At 29.6% G+C, this 20341-nt stretch overlaps 1 protein-coding gene and 2 long non-coding RNA genes across 3 annotated transcripts in view; all 3 read left to right on the forward strand.

Moving 5' to 3' along the window:
* Positions 1-3995, forward strand: part of LOC136795588 (uncharacterized) — a 5744-nt gene extending 1749 nt beyond the window's left edge. The window contains exons 2-3 of the long non-coding RNA XR_010843208.1: positions 844-1041; positions 3817-3995. This is a non-coding gene — a long non-coding RNA (uncharacterized lncRNA). The remainder of the gene's footprint in view (positions 1-843; positions 1042-3816) is intronic.
* Positions 3996-6376: 2381 nt separating this feature from the next.
* Positions 6377-10985, forward strand: LOC136795589 (uncharacterized). Its single transcript, XR_010843209.1, has 3 exons — positions 6377-6454; positions 9303-9500; positions 10882-10985. It is a non-coding gene; the product is annotated as an uncharacterized lncRNA (long non-coding RNA).
* Positions 10986-20242: 9257 nt separating this feature from the next.
* Positions 20243-20341, forward strand: part of LOC106689327 (uncharacterized) — a gene marked incomplete at its 3' end in the record, with an annotated part of 12242 nt that continues 12143 nt past the window's right edge. Inside the window, exon 1 of the mRNA XM_067046656.1 lies at positions 20243-20302. Within this exon, the coding sequence (XP_066902757.1) occupies positions 20266-20302 (37 nt within the window). The remainder of the gene's footprint in view (positions 20303-20341) is intronic.

Here is a 20341-nt window from a genome sequence, read left to right on the forward strand (position 1 = left end):
TTATATAATAATTATCCCTCAGACAGAAACTTAACGTATACAACTACTTTCTAAACCCCATATGGACTTACGCCTTTCAAATTTAAGGGTCTGCTAAAAAGACACAGATTCAGAAAATACAAACTTTTCAATCACAATTCTTAAGACTGGCAACGAACTCACCACTCTACGTTTCAAACGAGACCATTCACACCGTCCTACGTATTCCGACTGTAACAGACCATATTCATATGACTTACAAACGTTTTCACAACACACTACATGGACATTTCAATAAATTTATATGACAGATGGCAACACATGACATCCCTGACGTAACCCAGTGTTGGGTGAAGAGGAGTTGGATGAGGGACCTCCTAGTGTTATCAAATAATTTACTTAACGTCTGGAGGATGCACCTCTGGGTGCAGTCTCCCTCATGCCAGGCCTAAATAGTACAGCTCATTTGCTGATTGTAAACTAGATTTACAGGTGCAAATAAAAAAATGTAAAGATAAAAAAGAAATAATTATATAAATAAGAATATATTTATCCAACATGGCATATATATTTATTATTAATAATATGGAAGATAGATGATCGCGGGGATTGTCATAGAATTAATGTTTAAATGTTGCTAAGAAATAGAATAGGGGGATAAATACCACAACTATTCACATTTGAGATAGTAGTAGGTAGTGTAGTTTAATCCCCGGTCATAACTTATCTATTGGTCATAACTTTCTTAAACTTATACTTTCTTAATAAAATGTTACTTTGCAAAACCTGCAGTTCCTTAACTGCAATACTCAGCCCGTAATTTTTCCAAATTAATACAAGCCATGTATGTTTTCTCAATTTCAGATATGGCCGAAGGTCATCCAACACATCACAAAGTGTGTAACGACACCTGTGAGCCTTGTAATGTCGAAATATGCCATCATGATTTTGCGCCTGACTACAAGTGTGGAAAAAGACTAGTATGTGATCAAAAAAATATATGGGAGTGGCGAACTTTCGAAAATCAATGCTTTATGGATAACGCCAATCTTTGCGGAGGAGGTATCATTATATGCTCTCTGTTTATAATTATATTATAGAATCTTTTAATGATTTTTTAAAAATATATATTCGATGGTAGAGACCGATTTAAATATATATTGAAAAATTTTTTACTTGTCTGTTATTGATATATTTTTTGGTTCAGTCAATAATAAAACATCTGTTTTCCTGAAGCCTCCCTGGTATTCTCCAATTTTCGGGTCCATTTGCGGTTCTAGTAGGTGTTTTGAGAAAATTTTGTAACAATGAGATTCCTCTGTAATTGTTTAGTTCTGTTTTTGGCCCCTTTTTATGTAGAGGGTGTATTAGTGCGGTTCAGGTAATATTTACAATAAGAAGAACCTATCGTCTAACGCAAAAATAAGACATTACAACACGATCATAAAACCAGTAATTTTATATGGAATGGAGACAACTTGTCTCCCTAGCCTGGAAAAATTACTGGAAATAGAGAGAAGGATCCTGAGGAGAATCTATGGGCCCAAGAAGGCTACAGGTTAAGACCCAACCAGGAAATCTACAGGGAGATAAATGACCTGGAAACAGAAATAAGAATCAGAAGACTGAGATTCTACAGGCACATGATGAGAGTGGACCAAAACAGACTAAACAAGAAACTCTGACAGAATCCGTGAATATGAGAGCGTAGGAGGATATGTGAAGCAAATGCGAGAGGAAACAAAGAAATTGAAAATAACAGACAAGGACTCCCTGGATAGAGAACTGTACGGAAAAAAATTGAATGAAATAAATGTTCTTGCGGCATATAAAGAAAAACGGAAGGGTACTGGATGGTCAGAAAAGGCATGAGAAGTGATGAGAAGATAGTGGGAAAGAAGAAGAGAAAAAGTAATAATATTCGCGTGGTCTTGAAAGGCCCTTCCGTGAAAAAAACAAAAAGAAAAAAAACATCTATTTTGTGAAGGCGTTTCCGACTGCATTGTTCACATAATTATGCCTTTTTAAATTTATTTAATTGCTTCGATTATAAGGGCCATTTACACTGGATTTACAAATTACATTACAATTAACATGTTCACAAAGTTACAAAATTACAATTACAATTTACATTTTAGAAAGTTACAGTTAGAATTGACGTAGTGAGTAAATTAGTATATTAAATTATGCATCCATTTATACAGGCTGGAATTAGAGTTAGACAATTATTTTTTAAAAGTGAAACAGTTTTGATATTGTTTTGGGGTCTTCTCTCATTATCTCCTGTAAATCTGAAGAGAATCGCTGAGATTCGTGAGCAATATTCAGTGAGAATGTGCCTAACGGTGAGATCACTTCCACAGTAGCGACACATCGGTGCATTTTATTTTTTCATGAGATGACAGTGGGTGAGTCGAGTATGGCCTATCCGAAGACGAGTTAATAATAATACCTTACAGTGTCAAAAAAACAGGTTATTAAAAAAAAATTTCTTAACTAATTCTACACACCTCAATGAACAGAAAGCAAATCAAGATCAATAAATAGAAACATTATATATAATTGTTTTATAGCGGAGTGTTCTAAGTGAAATAAATAGGTTCTACTGGAAACTAGTGTTGGGTATAAATTAGCTATAGTTGTAACTAATTGCTAAAATTACCATGGAAACGACCCTTATTCATGAATGAACCATTGATAATTAAATATCGTAACTATGACAATTTTAATTATTACTTTTAAGTATAGCTAATTCTTCTTCACTTCTGCTGGAAACCTTGTAACGAGTTAGTTCTAGAAGTTAAAAAAAAAAGTTAAAATTTACAACAAGTAAAACATTCAGTTATAAAACAATTGTGAGTAGTGTTCCTATTTACTAACGTTAATTTGTATTCTTTTGTATATTTTAGTGTATAAGAATATTCTTCTTTTTTCAATGTAGGGAATGAGAACAATTATAGTACAAGAGCCAGGAAGAAAAAAAAGCAATTATTTCACCCCGATTTTTTATTATTTGAGTGAAAATTAGGCATAATTACAAGTCAAAATTGATGAGTCTGCGGGAATACAAAATGGTGGCTGTTTCAAAACCTTAAAAAAAAAATTATTCATTCGGAATTCTACATGTTAAAACTACCAACAACACTAGAAAACCTAAGAGAACATCATTTAAAGTAGAGTAAATTTTCTAAAATATGCCCTAATCAAGCTATTTACCTTCAATGGTTCTCCAGATATAGCTTTTTAAAAAGCAATATTTCTTAAAAATGTACTGAAAGATTAGTAGTAAGTGAATTTATTTTGAGAAATATATATCTTAAGTACTATAAATAAATAGAAGAAATTTAACTTATTGCAAAGTACTAGTTTTTATGATATTCGCATATGAATAAAAATCTGGCACACGGAAATCAGTCCAAACAACTACAAATCAATTTATTTTACAAAATATCATAAAATCTATTACTCCTACGAAGATAAACTTAATAAACTACTCATACTTTATAGTCCATTAAATTAGTTTTAATTTGAGTGTTAATAGACATCTGTACGTCGAATGTTTTTCGAGATATAAATTTGTTAAAATAAATTCACTAACGGCTGATCTTTCTGTACATTTTTAGGAAATGTTGTTTTTTAAAAAGCCATATCTCATAAAGCTATAAGTCATAAAACTTCGCCACAATATATTGTTTTTATTACTGACTTTACCTCAAGAGTCCCATAAGAAACATATGTATGTATATGTATATATATTATATATTTTACCAATGAAATATATTTAGACATTATTTACTTGAAATTGTTGTAATATTATAGAGATCCTTTTATTTTCAGGATATGTTCCTTGCTGTTGGTTTGAAGAGATGGAATCACTTTCTCCGAGTTAATGGAAGTATTTTACTAAACTATTTTATCCGAAATGTCAACATTAGTATCTATCTAAATTTCCATTGCTTTATCCGAAGTAAATATTTTTAAAAAGAAACCTATTTGGAATTATTTATTGCTCATCGGATTACCTCTTTACAATCTTACCATTCCTAGTTATTCTTTTTTTTATTTATTTATTTATTTAATGTAATTTACAACTGTACAAAATAATACAATAAGTAAATATGTTATATGTTTCATATACACTTGAAAATCTTGGGAAGGAACCATCCATTGGTGGTAATTCAAACATTAATTTAAATTAGAAGGTCCCGTGGCCATCTTCTTTTCAGACGCCTCAGAGGATTAAGCATTGTTAAGGATGAAACATTAAGAATTAATGGGATAGGATGGTTAAGGAGTTTGGAATGAAAAGACGCATATCTGTTTAGGGCCAAATCTGCAACGAATGGGATGTTAAGGTCTTTGTGAATGAGTTTATTTGTAACGTAATAAGGATCATCAAGGATTTTACCCTAGTTATTCTAGGATGATATTTTGTTTTGTTATTTTAGTTCGTTGAGAATTTAATTACCTTTTAAATATTTATATACATAACTTATCATAAAATATAATATTTTTGAGTCATGCACAAAGTAACTTTCTATGCCTTCATAAAATGTTTTTCATGTTTTTTCTCGAGACTTTTCTATATGTAACAAAGTAAAGGTTTCAAAGTCTACTTTAAAACACCTCTTTGATCCTGATATTGCAGTTGTTGAAATGTTAGAATTTGTAAAAAAAAAAAGTAATAAAAAAATAGAAGTTCTCCTACTTAGCATATAACTTTCTCTTATACTATAAGGTGAAATATAAAAAAAATATATTCCATGCTTAAAACTCTAAGAATATCGAATCTTGACAATCAAAAATCTTTAGTAAATTTTTCAATGCTCTTTACTTTGTCAGAAACTATATGATCCATTAAGATCTAAATATTGCATAGGAGGGCGATTATGCCAGAACTAGGTATCAACCCTTCCATAATAAACCCCCTAGCTACCCGAACTCACTTGTTTCCTCTTCAATTCCTCATAATCCTCCAGGGCATCTGAAAAGAAAATGGTACTGAGACCTTCTAGTCTTGAAATGACATCGGAGTTCTACCAACTGATTTGACATCTCAGTTTCTGTCAGCCCTGACAAAGCCGTGCAAAGTGGGGCAAAACACTGGTTAACAATAAATAGTTTTCTTTTACTATTTTGATATATTTAATGACCGCCACCCGGAGTATCTACAATCTACTTCGTACAGTCAACTATCTTCCAATAAGAAAAACTATTTCAACCAGAATACAAACATTAGGTCCAAAAAAAAATATATATAATAATAAAATATAAATAGACCATTGTAAAATGACGTTTTTCCCAATACTTCTGTCATTCTACGTCAACAAATAGTATACATGCGTATATAAAATATTATAAGTTTATTTCATTTTTTATTTACGTATTAAGCGTCACAGACAGCTTAGACCATTGAAAAGTTCAAAAACAACTAGTAGCTTCAAGTAAAGTAAGTAGAGTACATTTTTACAATAATTATGAAAGATGTTCATCTTTGTTGAAACTATTCCAAAAAAATATTATATACCAGTTTTAAAGGAAATCAATAAAGAGAATTTTTTAGCCCAGTAATTTCCTCTGACCTCAGAGTTTACAATATTTTCCGAAAATAATGAAAATATTTGATAATTCCTCAACTGTACCCATTAATGTTTATGGAGCCAAACAAATGTTACATTTCAAGAATTATAAACTATTTAGCCCTAGAACCTTTTTTTATTTATTATAAAAAAAAATAAAATAAAACTAAAGTGTTTTAAAAGACCAATTTTTACTAAAAACATTTTTTAGTGTTATGTTTTTTAGCTGTATTTTTTAAAATAAAAAGTCTTCCGTTACATTTATCCTTTAATTCAAAAAATAAAATTAATTGAGTAACAGTTATATTGAAATTAATACAAAAATATAACAGAGAATATAAACCCTGATTTTTATAGTTTCGGCAAAATAATTTTGATGAGACAATACAAACATTTTGATCAAAATTATGTTCTGCAATAATGACAGATGACCATCCATTTGTATATTTAAATAATTGGAGATTAATCAACCCAAAAACCTTTTTTGCCTGTTGTAAATAGTATTTTAAAGCTTTTTGTGCGTTATTTTAAAATTAAAATTATTTCATAACAGCTATTCTAAAATTATTTAAAAAAATCACAAGTTTTGAATATTTATGTGATATTTATTTTTTAAAATGTGTATCAACTTCGGGCCCTGATTTTTTATAATTTTGACTGAATTTTTAATTTAAAGTAGTAGATTGTTGTGCAGTAATAATAACTGATAAATGATAGTTAATTTTAATCGTCTTTTAAATTATTTAAAAAAATACCAAACGTGGCGATAAAGTTACTGTATATATATCACGTCTGGTTTAACATACGAACGTCAGGAGAAAAAGAAACCAACGATTGGCATGCTCATTGCATTTGAAAGATGAAATGTGTAATTTTAGTTATCTTCATGATCACGTGTAAGTAGCATTTATATTTTTTAACTAATTTAATTTAATTTAAGGTTATCGACCTTTAAACGAAGAGGAACGTTCTAGCAGCTAAAATTTTGACAGTTATATAAAAACAAAATAGCACTTAAATTCCAAACTTCGTTTTAAACCATGAAAATGGTCAAATGAAGATCCGTTAGACAGCATGCATGTAATATTGAACGGATCAACTAAGCGAAACATTTTCAAAGATTTCATGAAACAGGAATACTTTTTTGATTTACTTATTCCAATTTACAACTGTACCAAAAAAATAAAATAAGTAAATATGTGGAATGTTTAAAACACTTGAAAATCTTGGAAAGGAACAACCCAATTATGGTACTTCAAACATTAATTTAAATTAGAAGATCCCGTGGACATCTTCTTTTGAGACGCCTCGGAGGATTATCAGGGATTGTTAAAGAAGAGAGATTAAGGACTAATGGATTAGGATGTGAATGTATCGGGTTATCAAATAAGTTCGTAGCGTTTTTTATTGGTGATTTCAATAAAAACTTTAGATTCATGTAAATATTTTTAATCAATTATGACCCCTTTTGATCTATTACATGTTGCCATATTTCAGGTAATTTTTTAATTCCGGTCTCCCAGAACTTCTCAGATTCTATGTGCATTTTGCAGTCCTCGAGCTAATTAAAGTGTTTCCTGTTAAGAAAAAAAAAAAAAAAAAAGGCTCGAAATAAGTGAAAATCCTTTGGGGCAGAGGGGTGATAGGGTGGGTGGGGGATCACACCCAAGCCAAACACCAATAATTTCTGCAGGGTCTGCAAAGATACGGAAGAACGGGCGTTATCGTGATGGAAAACTATGCCTTTGTGATCAGCCAATGGACGCTTTTACTCAACCACTGCCTTTAATTGTTCCAGCTGAGCACAATATACTGCAGAATTAACGGTCTGGTTGGGCGGGAGGAGCTAAAAATAAAAGACACCTTTCCAATCCCACCAAATGCACAGCATAATCTTTTTTTTAGGATTACAACCAGCTTTGGGAGTCATTAACGGCGGGTCACTTCGTTTTCGCCAGGACTTTTTCCTCACAATATTATTGTACAGGACCCACTTTTCATCCCCAGTTATCAACATCTTTAAAAATTGATCATTGGAATCGCTAATGTATAGGCGGTCCAATAAATTCTTTCCAGTCAAATTGTGAGGAACCCCTATCAGTTCGAGAAACATATCCCGCAGCCCCCAAATGATTCGAGACTATTGCATGAGATATGTAAGGTATTTCTGTGATATCCCGAGTCGTAGAGTGAGAGTTGTCTGTGACCAATGCTTGAATTTTATCATCATCGACAGTTGAAGGACGATTCGAGCGCTTTACGTCTTCCAAGTCAAAACCGAGCAAACTACTTACGGACGGTGCTTTCTCGTGAGGCATCATCGCCATACACACTGCAAATTTTGTTAACCGTCTGTGCCGCGGATTTTCCTTTTCGGAAATAAAAAATAATCAAATAACGAAAATGAATTTTTTTCTCTTCCATTTTGAGCCAGCAAAATACCACTTATAGATAAGTAATCTCGGTAGAAACTTATGCATAAAAGCACCTTAACTAATCCTTTTTTAGAATATGTAAACATTATTGAACAAGTAAACATGATTTTATAAACACAGACAGGATTAAATTGAAATATTGTAAAACGCTACGAACTTATTTTATAACCCAATAGTTTGTAATCAAAAGACGTATATCTATTTTGGCCCAAATCTGCAACGAAAGGGATGTTAAGGTATTTGTGACGTAATAAGGAGCATCAAGGATTTTACGGAAATAGGATTATTTAAATATAAAGTAATTAACCCCACAATCTTTAGGTTTACAATGGTTTTTGAGTATATGCAGGTAAATTAATTGAAACTAAAATAATTCTAAGAAGAATTTTTTTTCTAATAATCAATCTGCTCTTTTTAGACAATTTATTGATAAAAACAAAAATGAATAAAATTTTATAAATCATAAATACATATACACGCAATAAAAAAGAAAGAAAAAATAATCATGAATTGAACAAGTTAAAATTAATTTATATTTCTGATTATCTTGACTACTTAAATAACAGTGTCCCTTTTAGCAAATAAAAAAAATGTTAAATATATGTCACGTGAACACTAAACATCACATGGGACAGTTACAGGCCTACTGGCGTGTAACCATGCTTCAAACAATTGACAGTCAACAAATAATCAACAAACTTCTCTTGACTTTAAACAATAATTTTTTTTTTCGATTAAATAAATATTTACAATAATAAACTGAAAAATTAATTTTATTCCAATTTAACTAAACTAATTAGATCAATTTACAATAAATAATAATAAAGGCTTAGTGAACCCGAAAGTTCGATGCCGATACCACAAATAGTTCTGTATATACCAACTCGTACAATCTTTCCACTGACGCCACTCAAAACCTACAACAAATAACAAATCTACTAAATCAGTTTTAACGCGATACTCTTGGACGTTTACCCGTCAGTTCATAGTTTAACTATTTAGGGGTCTGTTGGCTACTAAGTCCCACAACCGTATATTATTATACGCCTGTAGGTTTATCGTGCATCATCTACTTACAATAAGTACAAAAGTTACCTAGTTATATTTCAATATAAAATTAAATTGAAATAATATAAAGTTAATATATTTATTGTTTAAATAATAGTTTATTTATAAATTAATGTAATATTTTTGTATAAAATATATTTTTCAGAAATTCTAATAGGTTATATCGGATTCCTACGAATTATTAGGAGCTTAAATGCATTTTTCAACCATTTATGATTTTTTCTTTAAAACTTAATTCCAGATATGGCAGAAGGTCATCCAGGGCATCATCACTGGTGTAACAACACTTGCCAAACCTGTAAAGTTGAGAAATGTCCATATTATTTTGTGTATGACCCAAAGTGTGGAAAAAGACTAATATGTGCAGAAAAAAATTACTATGAAAGGAAAATTTTCGACAGTCAATGCGAAATGGATAACGCTAATCTTTGCGCAGGAGGTTTTTATTAAATTATTTATTTTTAGGATTATATTTTAGAATATTCACAATAAACTTTTTTTTTTACAAAATAAATATTCCTTGATAAAAAAAATTTATATACATAAATTATGAAAAAAATGGTTAGGGTCACAAGAAAACGAAAAATAGATAATAACTGTTTATTTTCCGACGTTTCGTCCCACTTTGTAGAGCTTCAACAGGGCTAAAAAGATACAATTGACTTTGTTTCCTTCCGCCACTGTTTTGAAAGATCTTAACTGAAACAGGTGGGTCATCCTGATTTGTTCTTTACTCATTTATTATTATTAATTTTATTTTTATCAATTCTTTCTCGATCTCTATGTAATCTTAACCAATTTCTTTATTTTTCGTTTTTTAGAGTGTTAAATTTTATTTTCTCATTTCTACGTGTTATTACGTTTCCTTTTCATTTTTTACATTCTTATCACCAAGTTACGGTAGGTATCAAGAAAGAGTTAAAAAAAAAGAAGGAAACTGGTCAAGAAATTACGCACGCAAAGTCACAGAGTATCTTTATTTATTATATATCGTAATCCACAATATATAGGATTTTCTACATATGGAGCTAGGTATTATGATCCATATCCGTGTCATCATACCTTAACTTCCTCCTACCAGTTTATGAATAAGCCTCGTAAACCTCACAAAAATGACACACGTATATATAACAAAATAAAAGTATATACGAAAATAAAATTGAGCTAAATAATTTCAAAAATAAAAATAAACTCAATTCTTTAAGATATTTAACTAAAAAAATAAAGGTTCCAAAAACAGCCCTTCTTAAAAGAAAAAATACAAACAACAACAAAAAAATGATAAAAAAACAACAAAATAAATATAAAAAACAAACGAACGTAATTACATGCTATGAGGGAGATAGGACCCCTTTTTAAAGTTAAATTATTAATTTAAAAAACTTTTAAACAATTGAAATAATTAACAACAATGATAATAAATATATAAAATGCAAAACAAACTGCTTGAAAATAGAGAGAAGTCCTGATAAAACAGAAAATAACCCACACGTACCATTCTCCATTTTACTATTGTGTTATAAGTGATTTAGAATAGATCAGTTATAAAATAATTGAGGTAATGTTTCTATTATGTTATCTATGTTTCTTTCTTAATTTGTATTCAGTACTTAATTAATTAGTCAAGAAAAAAATTTTTTTTTCACTGTGTGGCATGACTGTAATAAATAAAATCTCGAAAAGACCCTCAATACAATCGTTTCATTATTGTATGACCCTCAAGAACATAAAAAATAAGTATATTATAAAAAGAAGATTATCAATATGTATGTGAAATAAATTTTAATTTGTATTTATTATTGCAATCATTTTATTTTCAGGTTATGAGCCTTGCTGTTGGTTTAAAGAAATGGAATTATATTCCTGGAATCAATAGAAGTATTCTACTGAACTGTTTTGTCCGAAATAAATATTTCTAAATAGAGCACTGTTTGAAATAATCAATTTTCTCATCTTATTACCTGTTTACAACCTATTTTATTACCCACTGTCATCCATAACTGCTACCAAATTATATTCTAGGTAATAAAAAATTGCCTAAGCCGTGATACAATTGCTGCGTATTCGTATAAAAAATTTAACAATTTTAATTATTAATAAAAAATCGACGTATATATCTTCTATCAGACTGATATTTTTGTAGATATTTGGAATAATCCAAAAATTTAGCGGTTTTTCAATATGGCGCCCAGTAAACTCTCTGATATTTTAAATCTAGATAAAAACTTATTTTCAATAATAATTCATGAGCCAGTGGAATTTTTTGACTGTCAATTTTATACATGTGCCCTCTTATCCCATTACAAACATATGAAGAAGTGTTTAAAATTAATTGATAATATATTTTAATAACAACTCTCAAACAATTTAAACAACAACTTAATCAACAAAAAACAATTTAATTAATAACTACCAAAATGATAATAAAATGATCAATAATAAAAAAAAATCAATAAAATAAAATACATAATAATAATAATAATAAAAATAACTGAAAGAATTTTGAAGTGAATAATAAAGCTGAAAATTTACAATTAGTGAATTAATATAATAATGAGAATAAAACAAGATGATACAGAATATTATAAAAACATGAATCCAATAATATCTATTACTGTGTGTGCTTAGTACATAATCAATATGCTTAGTACATAATACATTGCTAATACAGATTGTAATACAGTAAATAAATTATGTGGAGTTAAGAAAAAAAATACAAGGAGATATGGTCATTTAGCGAATCAAAATCAATTATTATATAATTATATGCAGGCCAAGTGGGATGAAAGCTCTCCAAGTAATTTAAAAGAAATAAAACGATCAGTAAAACCATGGTCGACATCCTACCGCAACAGCCGAAGGGAGGAGGTTGCTCTGGCCCGCTTGAGAATAGGTCATACTCTCCTCACGCACTCTCACCTGATCAGAAAATTGTCACTTCCAACGTGCAAATATTGTCAGTCTATTCTTACAATTAGACATATTTTTGAAGAGTGTACTCACTATTTGCCAACAATAAATAGGATAGGACTGACCCCAAATTTATCCGAAGCTCTCGCAGATGAGGAAGGTAAAATTACACGAGTGTTCAATTTTTAAAAGTACATCGCCTTCTTTATAAATTGTAACTCCTCTTCGATTTTTATTGTTTTATGTTTTTTACTTAATTTATTTTATTTTTTTTCTTAATTATTTTTTTTAAATTTTTTTATTTATTTTTTTTTTTACTTTTATCATCCCATAGGCGTTGATGACCAGAGGGTTTTACGCCTTTAAGCAACAATCAACAACAACAACAAAATCAATTATAGGCAGTCATAGAAGTAAGAAAATACCCAGTTAAATATTTAGTTCTTCTGGTAAGCGATTGAACAGATATTTGACGATATAGAATTATGTACGTTTACCAAATTAATTGCTATATTTTTTAGTTATAATTTATTTGTTATTGGTTCCATAAATTTAATTTTGTTTCTAATATTTTTTCTTTTCCAAATAATTTTTTTTTTAATAAATTTTAAGATAATTCTATACAAATAAAATAGTTTAGATGGTAAAGGACCAACGATTTTAAGATTTTCTGTGTTATTATTGCGGTGCGTTATTGTTCTCAATTTTCGATTTTGTAGATTTGCAAGTTTTCATAAATGGCTGTCAGCACTGGGACCATAACATTCGATCCCATATCGATATATCGATTCAAATAATGCTTTGTACACCATTATTAAAGTTCTCTGCTAAGTACAAAATGTAGGTAATACATTTTATGTGAGCATGTAAAATGAAGTCTTAATCTGTTTTGAAAGATTTACTATGCGTGGTTCCCAAGAAAAAACATTATCCACAGTAACACCTAGATATTTATATTTTTCTACAATATTTTGTATTTCACAGCAACATATTTTGTCACAATTTCATTAATTTTTAAACCTTTTATTTTTAGATCAACTTAACACTATTAACTACCATATAAACTTTACTATCATGTAGTGTTAAGTTGATCTAAAAATAAAAAGTTTAAAAATTAATGAAATTGTGACAAAATATTGTAGAAAAATATAAATATCTAGGTGTTACAGTGGATAATGTTTTTAAAATGCGTAAGTGATAATGCTTTTAAAGAGATTAAGACTATGACAATTAATGAAATTGTGACAAAATAGGCCTATATAACTTGTAATTAATGACCTGAACAGAATAGCCTGCAAAACGATTTTAAAGAATTAGATGTGAGGTGTAAATTTATATTTAAGATTTATGACATTCCAACAAATCCCATCAAATCACCTTTACCGATCGTCGTACACCTACTGACTGCCCTACAGTTTCATTTAATGATGTTACTCTTACCTCTGTCGAACAGATCCGCTACCTTGGACTACATTTGGACAAGCGGTAAATCCAAAATCTATTACAGCAATTACTAGACAAACGGTCTAAACTTCCAACACAACATAAGACTGATCTACATGACTGTAATAAGGCCAATCTGGACATATGGAGTTGAGCTTTGGGGCTCCAGTAAACCTTCGAATTCCTCTCGTATTCAATCCTTACAATCCAAAATCCTTCGTAAAATCCTCAATGCTCCTTACTTTGTCACGAATAAAATCATACATAAAGACCTTAATATTCCCTATGTAACCGATCTAGCCCGAACCAGATATCACTCCTTCCATTATAAACTCTCTAACCACTCAAACCCCCTAGTTTCTAATCTTGCATCCCCTTCCATTCCTGACAATCCTCCGAGGCGCCTGAAAAGAAGATGGCCACGAGACCAGCTAATCTAAAATGTCATTAGAGTGCTACCAATGGGTAGTTTCTCTACACGCCTGTAACACTTCAATTTAACTTAGATCAGATTTACTAAATGTATTATAATCTACAGGTGTAAATAGCAATAAATATTAATTAAAAAAAAATTAAGATTTATGACCATATCTGCCTGTATCTTATCTTAACTCCACATAATTGATTTACTATATAACAATCTGTATAAGCAATGTATGTGTTTGCTTAGTAATAGATATTATTGAATCCTTGTTTTTATCATATTCCGTATTATTTTGTTTAATCTCATTATTATATCAATTCACTAATTCAAAATTCGCAGCCTTATTATTCACTTCAAAATCCTTTCAGTTATTTTTATTATTATTAATTTGGTATTTTATTTTATTGATTTTTTTTTTAATAATGATCATTTTATTATCATTATTATTAATTAAAATATTAATTGTATCACTTTGTTGTACCATTGTATTTCATAATTCATATTGTACTTATCTAGCTTAAAAATTGTATAGACTCCACAAGGCCCTAATAGTATAAACTGTAATATTATGTTGGCACCGACCGATAGATATTGTCATCAAGTCGGACCATATTGGATGTAATTTTGTAAATGAATAAAATAAAAAATAAATAGGGGAATTTGACTTGTAATTAATGACCTGGGCAGAATAGCCTGCAAAACTTATTTTAAATGATTGGATATGAAGTGTAAATTAATATTTGAGATAGTCCTTGAAGATGGCCGAAACGTTAGACTGCTGATGATGTAATAAAGAGTGTTAAGACTTAAATGGATAGTAATTAATTTATTTAAAAAATAAATACGGGTCTCAAGGAATTGAAAAGTGTATATATAAAATATAGGGGTATTTGTTCTCTGCTATTAGCGCCTATGTGGGATTTATTTAAATACCATAAATTCTAAGTATTGCTCAAAAGCTTATACTTAGAGAATAAGTTAATTTATTAATGCCAAAGATACAAGAAAATAGCAGAAGTAGGAGAAAATTATTATGTTTACTTGACGTACCGTGACCAATTGCATATTTTTTACAGCTACACCTAAAATTGAATTTAGTCTGATTACATACCATCGACATAGATGTTCGTAAACTGAATACCTTGAGGAGTTACCATCTTATGCATATATAGATAGCTGGATAATGAAAAAGACTACTTGTAATAGGAGACAATGGTAACTAAATTATGAAAGTTAAATCTAGTTTAACTTGCGGCTTATTTATAGTTGCGTTTTTTTCACAAAGTATTGATAATATGTATTTTTTCATACATATTAATGAACATATTATGATTTTCCAAAAACTTTCTACAGCTGATGGCAGGATGCTCAGTAAGTATAAATAAGTCTATATCATGAGCTTGTAAGAGAAGTTAACCAGGAGCACAATGGTCAAAATCATCAATTTAGGGGCACACCATTTTGTAATCCCTTCAAAATTGTCAGGGTGGTGTAAAAATATCATTTAATATATTTCCCTTAATTTAAAAGCTTATTAAAAAAGTATTCGAATGAAAAAAAAAAATTCCAAACAAATTAGTTTTTCTCTGGGCTGTTTTTTTCACAAATCTTCGTTACAATCCGCCTTTTCGTTTCGAAATTGCGACCGATGTTCAGTAAAATTTAAAAAAAAATTTTTCAATAAAATACATAAATAAAAACGCAAAAACTACTGGAATATCTTAGAATCAAGTTTGAATCATAAAAGAAACAATTAACTACTTCAGGTCTTCAAGAGTAAAAATAAGCATAAATTAACTACATGTCTACTTAGATACTTAGATTTAGGTAATTTTTGATTAGTAATTTGGTCTTACCGGTCACTACAATGTCCATTTTGAATGAACAATGAGTAAACAACAATAAACAAGCAATAATTAAGAAGTGAGATAAGTTACTTACTGTACTTAGAAATTTTCCAAAAAGATATAAGCTTATGCTGCCATCTAACGGTCAAAAAACCAATTTCATAAAAGTGGACTTCAAAATAATAATATAATGTAATCATATAACTTAAATTTATATTATAATTCAAAGTCATAAATAATCTCTTGCAACAAAGCCATCTTTTGAAATTAGTAGTAGTTGTATAGAGCAAATATTTATTTATTTAATTTTTTTTTTTAACTCTAACTCTAAATAGCTAACTCGTTGGTAACTTACTATAACTTGAAATTTCAAATATTTGAGTTGATTAGTGTTCACCTCCTGGGAGCGTGGTGGCATCGAGGTAAGGTAAAAAAATTTGTTTTTTGAAAAAAATGTATCTCGGAACTAATTAAAGCAAAGAGCAAATTTGTTCAGTAATCCGTAAAGAAAAATATGATTTACTCAAACTTTAGTCTATACTAAGAGACTACGACTAAACGTCACCAAAAAGACATACCTACAAACGGACCAAACACATATTATTAGACAAAACATAAACAAATCTTGATACACTAATTATATGTATAAAACTTGTTTAATTTATATATGTTATTTTGAAACAAAGTGTATTATTTGTTTATTACTCCATCATATATAATTTATATTTAGTTACTTTATCATTTATTTATTGTTTTTTTTTTCTTTTTATTGTGTAGGTTTTTTTCTGATTTTCCCACTGCTTGGCTACAGTGTAACAGAAATCAATTTTCTGCCCAGCCGGATTGGAACCCGGGTGCTTGGAGTTAATAGCATCGAGGTAAGGCACGATGCTATTAACTCCAAGCACCCGGGTTCCAATCCGGCTGGGCAGAAAATTGATTTCTGTTACACTGTAGCCATGAGTCAACCCTGTGGGTTATGTCCAGCTTCATTAATTGGGTAAAAACCTGGCGTTCTAGCGTGATTATGACCAAATCACCTCCTTGCACAACCGTTGGTCTAGTAACAGTACTTCTTTACAAAGTACTGAACTCCTGACCCTTCAAGGGTTGTGGCGGAAAGATTTTAATTGTCCACCTAAATAGGTGATTTTTGCAAACTGTGGCGGTTGGCTTAGTATACTTTAAAAGAAATGGATTTTGGGGTGAGACTTATTTCCCACAAATACGAGGTGGATCGCTGTTCTTATCGTTTCGATATAGAATAAGTTCGGAAAAATAGCGTGCAAAAAAAAAAATTTTTTTTTCAATATTCATAACAAAATCAATTGTTCAATATTGTGTAGTATCAAATGACAGAAAATATGATGAAATATATGAGGTTATTGCTTTTGAAAAATAAGAATAAATTAATGAAAAGTTATTTTCGCCCATTTTTTAAATAGTTAGGCTATAATTGATACATAGCACCTTATAATACATTTTAAGGTGCAAATATTTTTTATGTAATTTTAATTTTCACATTATTTGTTATTTACATAAATATAATTTTCAAACAGTGGGAAAATCAGAAAAAACCTACACAATAAAAAGAAAAAATAACAAATAAATAAATGATAAAGTAACTAAATATAAATCATACATGATGGAGAAATAAACATATAATACACTTTGTTGCAAAATAACATATATAAATTAAACAAGTTTTATACATATAATTAGTGTTTCAAGTTTTGTTTATGTTTTGTCTAATATATGTGTTTTGTCCGTTTGTAGGTATATCTTTTTGGTGACGTTTAGTCCGTAGTCTCTTAAATTAAAATATTATTATAGATTAGTATAGACTAAAGTTTGAGTAAATCATATTTTACTTTACGGATTATGGAACAAATTTGCTCTTTGCTTTAATTAGTTCCGAGATACATTTTTTTCAAAAAACAAATTTTTTTACCTTACATAGATGCCACCACGCTCCCAGGAGGTCTTGACTTTGACTTCGAATGACTTTTCGACGGAAATATACATTCTGATGTCCCCGATGGTCTGTGTGTATGTGAACAGGCTGGCTCAAAAACAAAAAGTCAAAATTTAATATTTTGAGCATGTAAGTGCCTGGGGTGTTGGTGCAAGGTTTTCGTTAAAATCGATAAAACTTGAAAAGTGTCATTTTATACAGTCGATTTTACAAATTTTTTGTATTTTCTAAAAAAATGCTCAATCGATTGTGATAAAGCTCGGTAAGTCAGTTTACAATTAATTGGTTATTAAAAATTTCAATCACTTAAAGAGATCACACTTATTTATTATTATTACTTATTACTGATTACTTATTAATATTTAGGCCTCAGCCCTGACAAAGCTATACGAAATGGGGCGAAATGTTGGTACCATGAAATATTTTTTTCTCTATTCTGTACCTTTATTGACCGACACCCAGACTATCTCCCTATAGTAGTAAGAAAAAAAGGCAGTTATTTCACCCCAATTTTTTATTACTTTAATGAAAACTAGGCATCATTACTAGTCAAAATTGATGAGTCTACCAAGTATAGGTAGGGGGAATAAAAAATGGCAGTTTCAAAACCTTAAAAATACATTAATTTTTCATTCGGAGCTCTATATCTTAAAAACTACCAACACTAGAAAATCTAAGAGAACATTATTTAAAGAAGAGTAAATTTGCTGAAATACTAGCCCTAAAAGAGCTATTTTCGTCGAATAGTTCACGAGATATAGCATTTTAAAAAGCAAAATTTCTTAAAAATCTTCTGAAAGATTAGTAATTAATTTATTCTGAGAAATCTATATCTCAGGAACTATGTGACGTACAGGTGTCTATTAGCACTCAAATTAAAGCTAGTTTAATGGACTATAAAGAAGTTTATAACCTTTACCTTCGTACGAATAGTAGTTTTCATTATATTTGCTAAAATAAATTGATTTATAGTTGTTCTGACAATAAGATTGATTTATGAAAAGCTTCATTTCAGAAACCATAAGACATACAGATGTCTGCCAGCACTCTAATTAAAGCTAGATAAATTTACTATAAAATAGTTTATAACGTTTTTCTTTGTAGGAGTAGTAGTTTTCATGATATTTAACAAAATAAACTCACAAAATGTTAATCTCTAGTTGTTCGTATAAAATGTTTGATTTTTGAAAAATATATCTCTAGATCCATAAGACGCACATATGTCTGCCAACACTCAAAATAAAGGACATTTAACTTTCTATAAAGTAGTTATTTGGCAAATGAAAATTTGTTCGAACAACTATAAATCAATTTATTTTAGCAAATTTCATGAAAACTACTACTCCTACGAAAATAAACGTTATAAACTAATTTATAGCTCAATAAACTAGCTTTAATTTGAGTGCTAATGGACATCTGTACGTCGAATGGTTTTTGAGATATAAATTTTTCAAAATAAATTCACTAACTACCGATCTTTCAGTACGTCCCATACAAACTTTATATGAAACGTTGCTTTTTAAAAAGCTATATCTCGAAAACTATTTAACGTAAATAACTCTACTAGGGCTCATATTTTAGCAAATTTACTTTTCTTTAAATGACGTACTCTTAGATTTTCTTGTGTTGTTCCCACTTTTTAAGATATAAAGCTCAGTAGGAAACGTTTTGTTTTTATCGCTTTGAAACAGTCACCATTTTTTATTGCCCCTACCTATACTTGGCACTCATCAATTTTGGCTAGTAATTATACTTAGTTTTCATTAAAGTAATTCAAAATTGGGGTGATATAACTGCCTTTTTTCTCCTCTTGGGCTCTTATACAACTACAATCTACTTCATACGGTCAACTATCTTCTTTAAATTATTTTTATCCTTACAGCTATTAATATGTTGATAAATTCTGTCTTTTATATATAGTCCACTCACCCCAAAGTAAGTCGGGACAGTTAGAATAATTTTTATATAATTTTATTGTTAGTGTCGTCCTATGGAAAATCTATTCCTTAATTATCTTGATTAATAACTAATAACTTAAATAAATTAATATTACTATTATTATTAGTATTGCAGTTTGCCGACCACAATTATTGAAGAGGCGATCCTTATCACCAATAGGAAGTTAACTGAGATATGAGTAAAGAACGGAAACAACCATTCATTGTCCTGTAAACTTGCAGATCTTGAGGTCGTTACCTCTCGGTGTGGTTACCTAACATCATGATCAGGTTTACATTTACATATCTCAACTTCTAACTGAAAAATGGTGCTTTAGGCTTATCAATACGGCTCTGTGTTTTCATTAGAAGATATATAAATCAATAATAAGTTTCGCACAAACCAATTTCAAATTTATGTTGAGGATTTAAGCACTTCTATTCCGAAGCAGAAATATCGCTTATTGATAATATATATTTAATTTATGTATACTGAAAACAAAAATAACACATTAACCAAATATTCTCGACAACATTATAAGATCGTTTAACTTTTCAGAGCAATATCAATTAGTGGAAAACACATCCTAAGCACGTTCAATAGTGTATAAGAATGCAAAGAAGAATATCTGGGGACCAACAGTTCGTCAATCGCTTCTTAATGTAATATGAATTTGATATGGCTCTGTGTTTTTGTAATAATTTGTGAGTATATAAATATAAATATAATAATAAATAAAGATT

This window comes from Halyomorpha halys, unplaced genomic scaffold (genome assembly GCF_000696795.3).
Source record: "Halyomorpha halys isolate HHAL.00 unplaced genomic scaffold, Hhal_1.1 Scaffold1330.1, whole genome shotgun sequence".
NCBI lineage: Eukaryota > Metazoa > Arthropoda > Insecta > Hemiptera > Pentatomidae > Halyomorpha > Halyomorpha halys.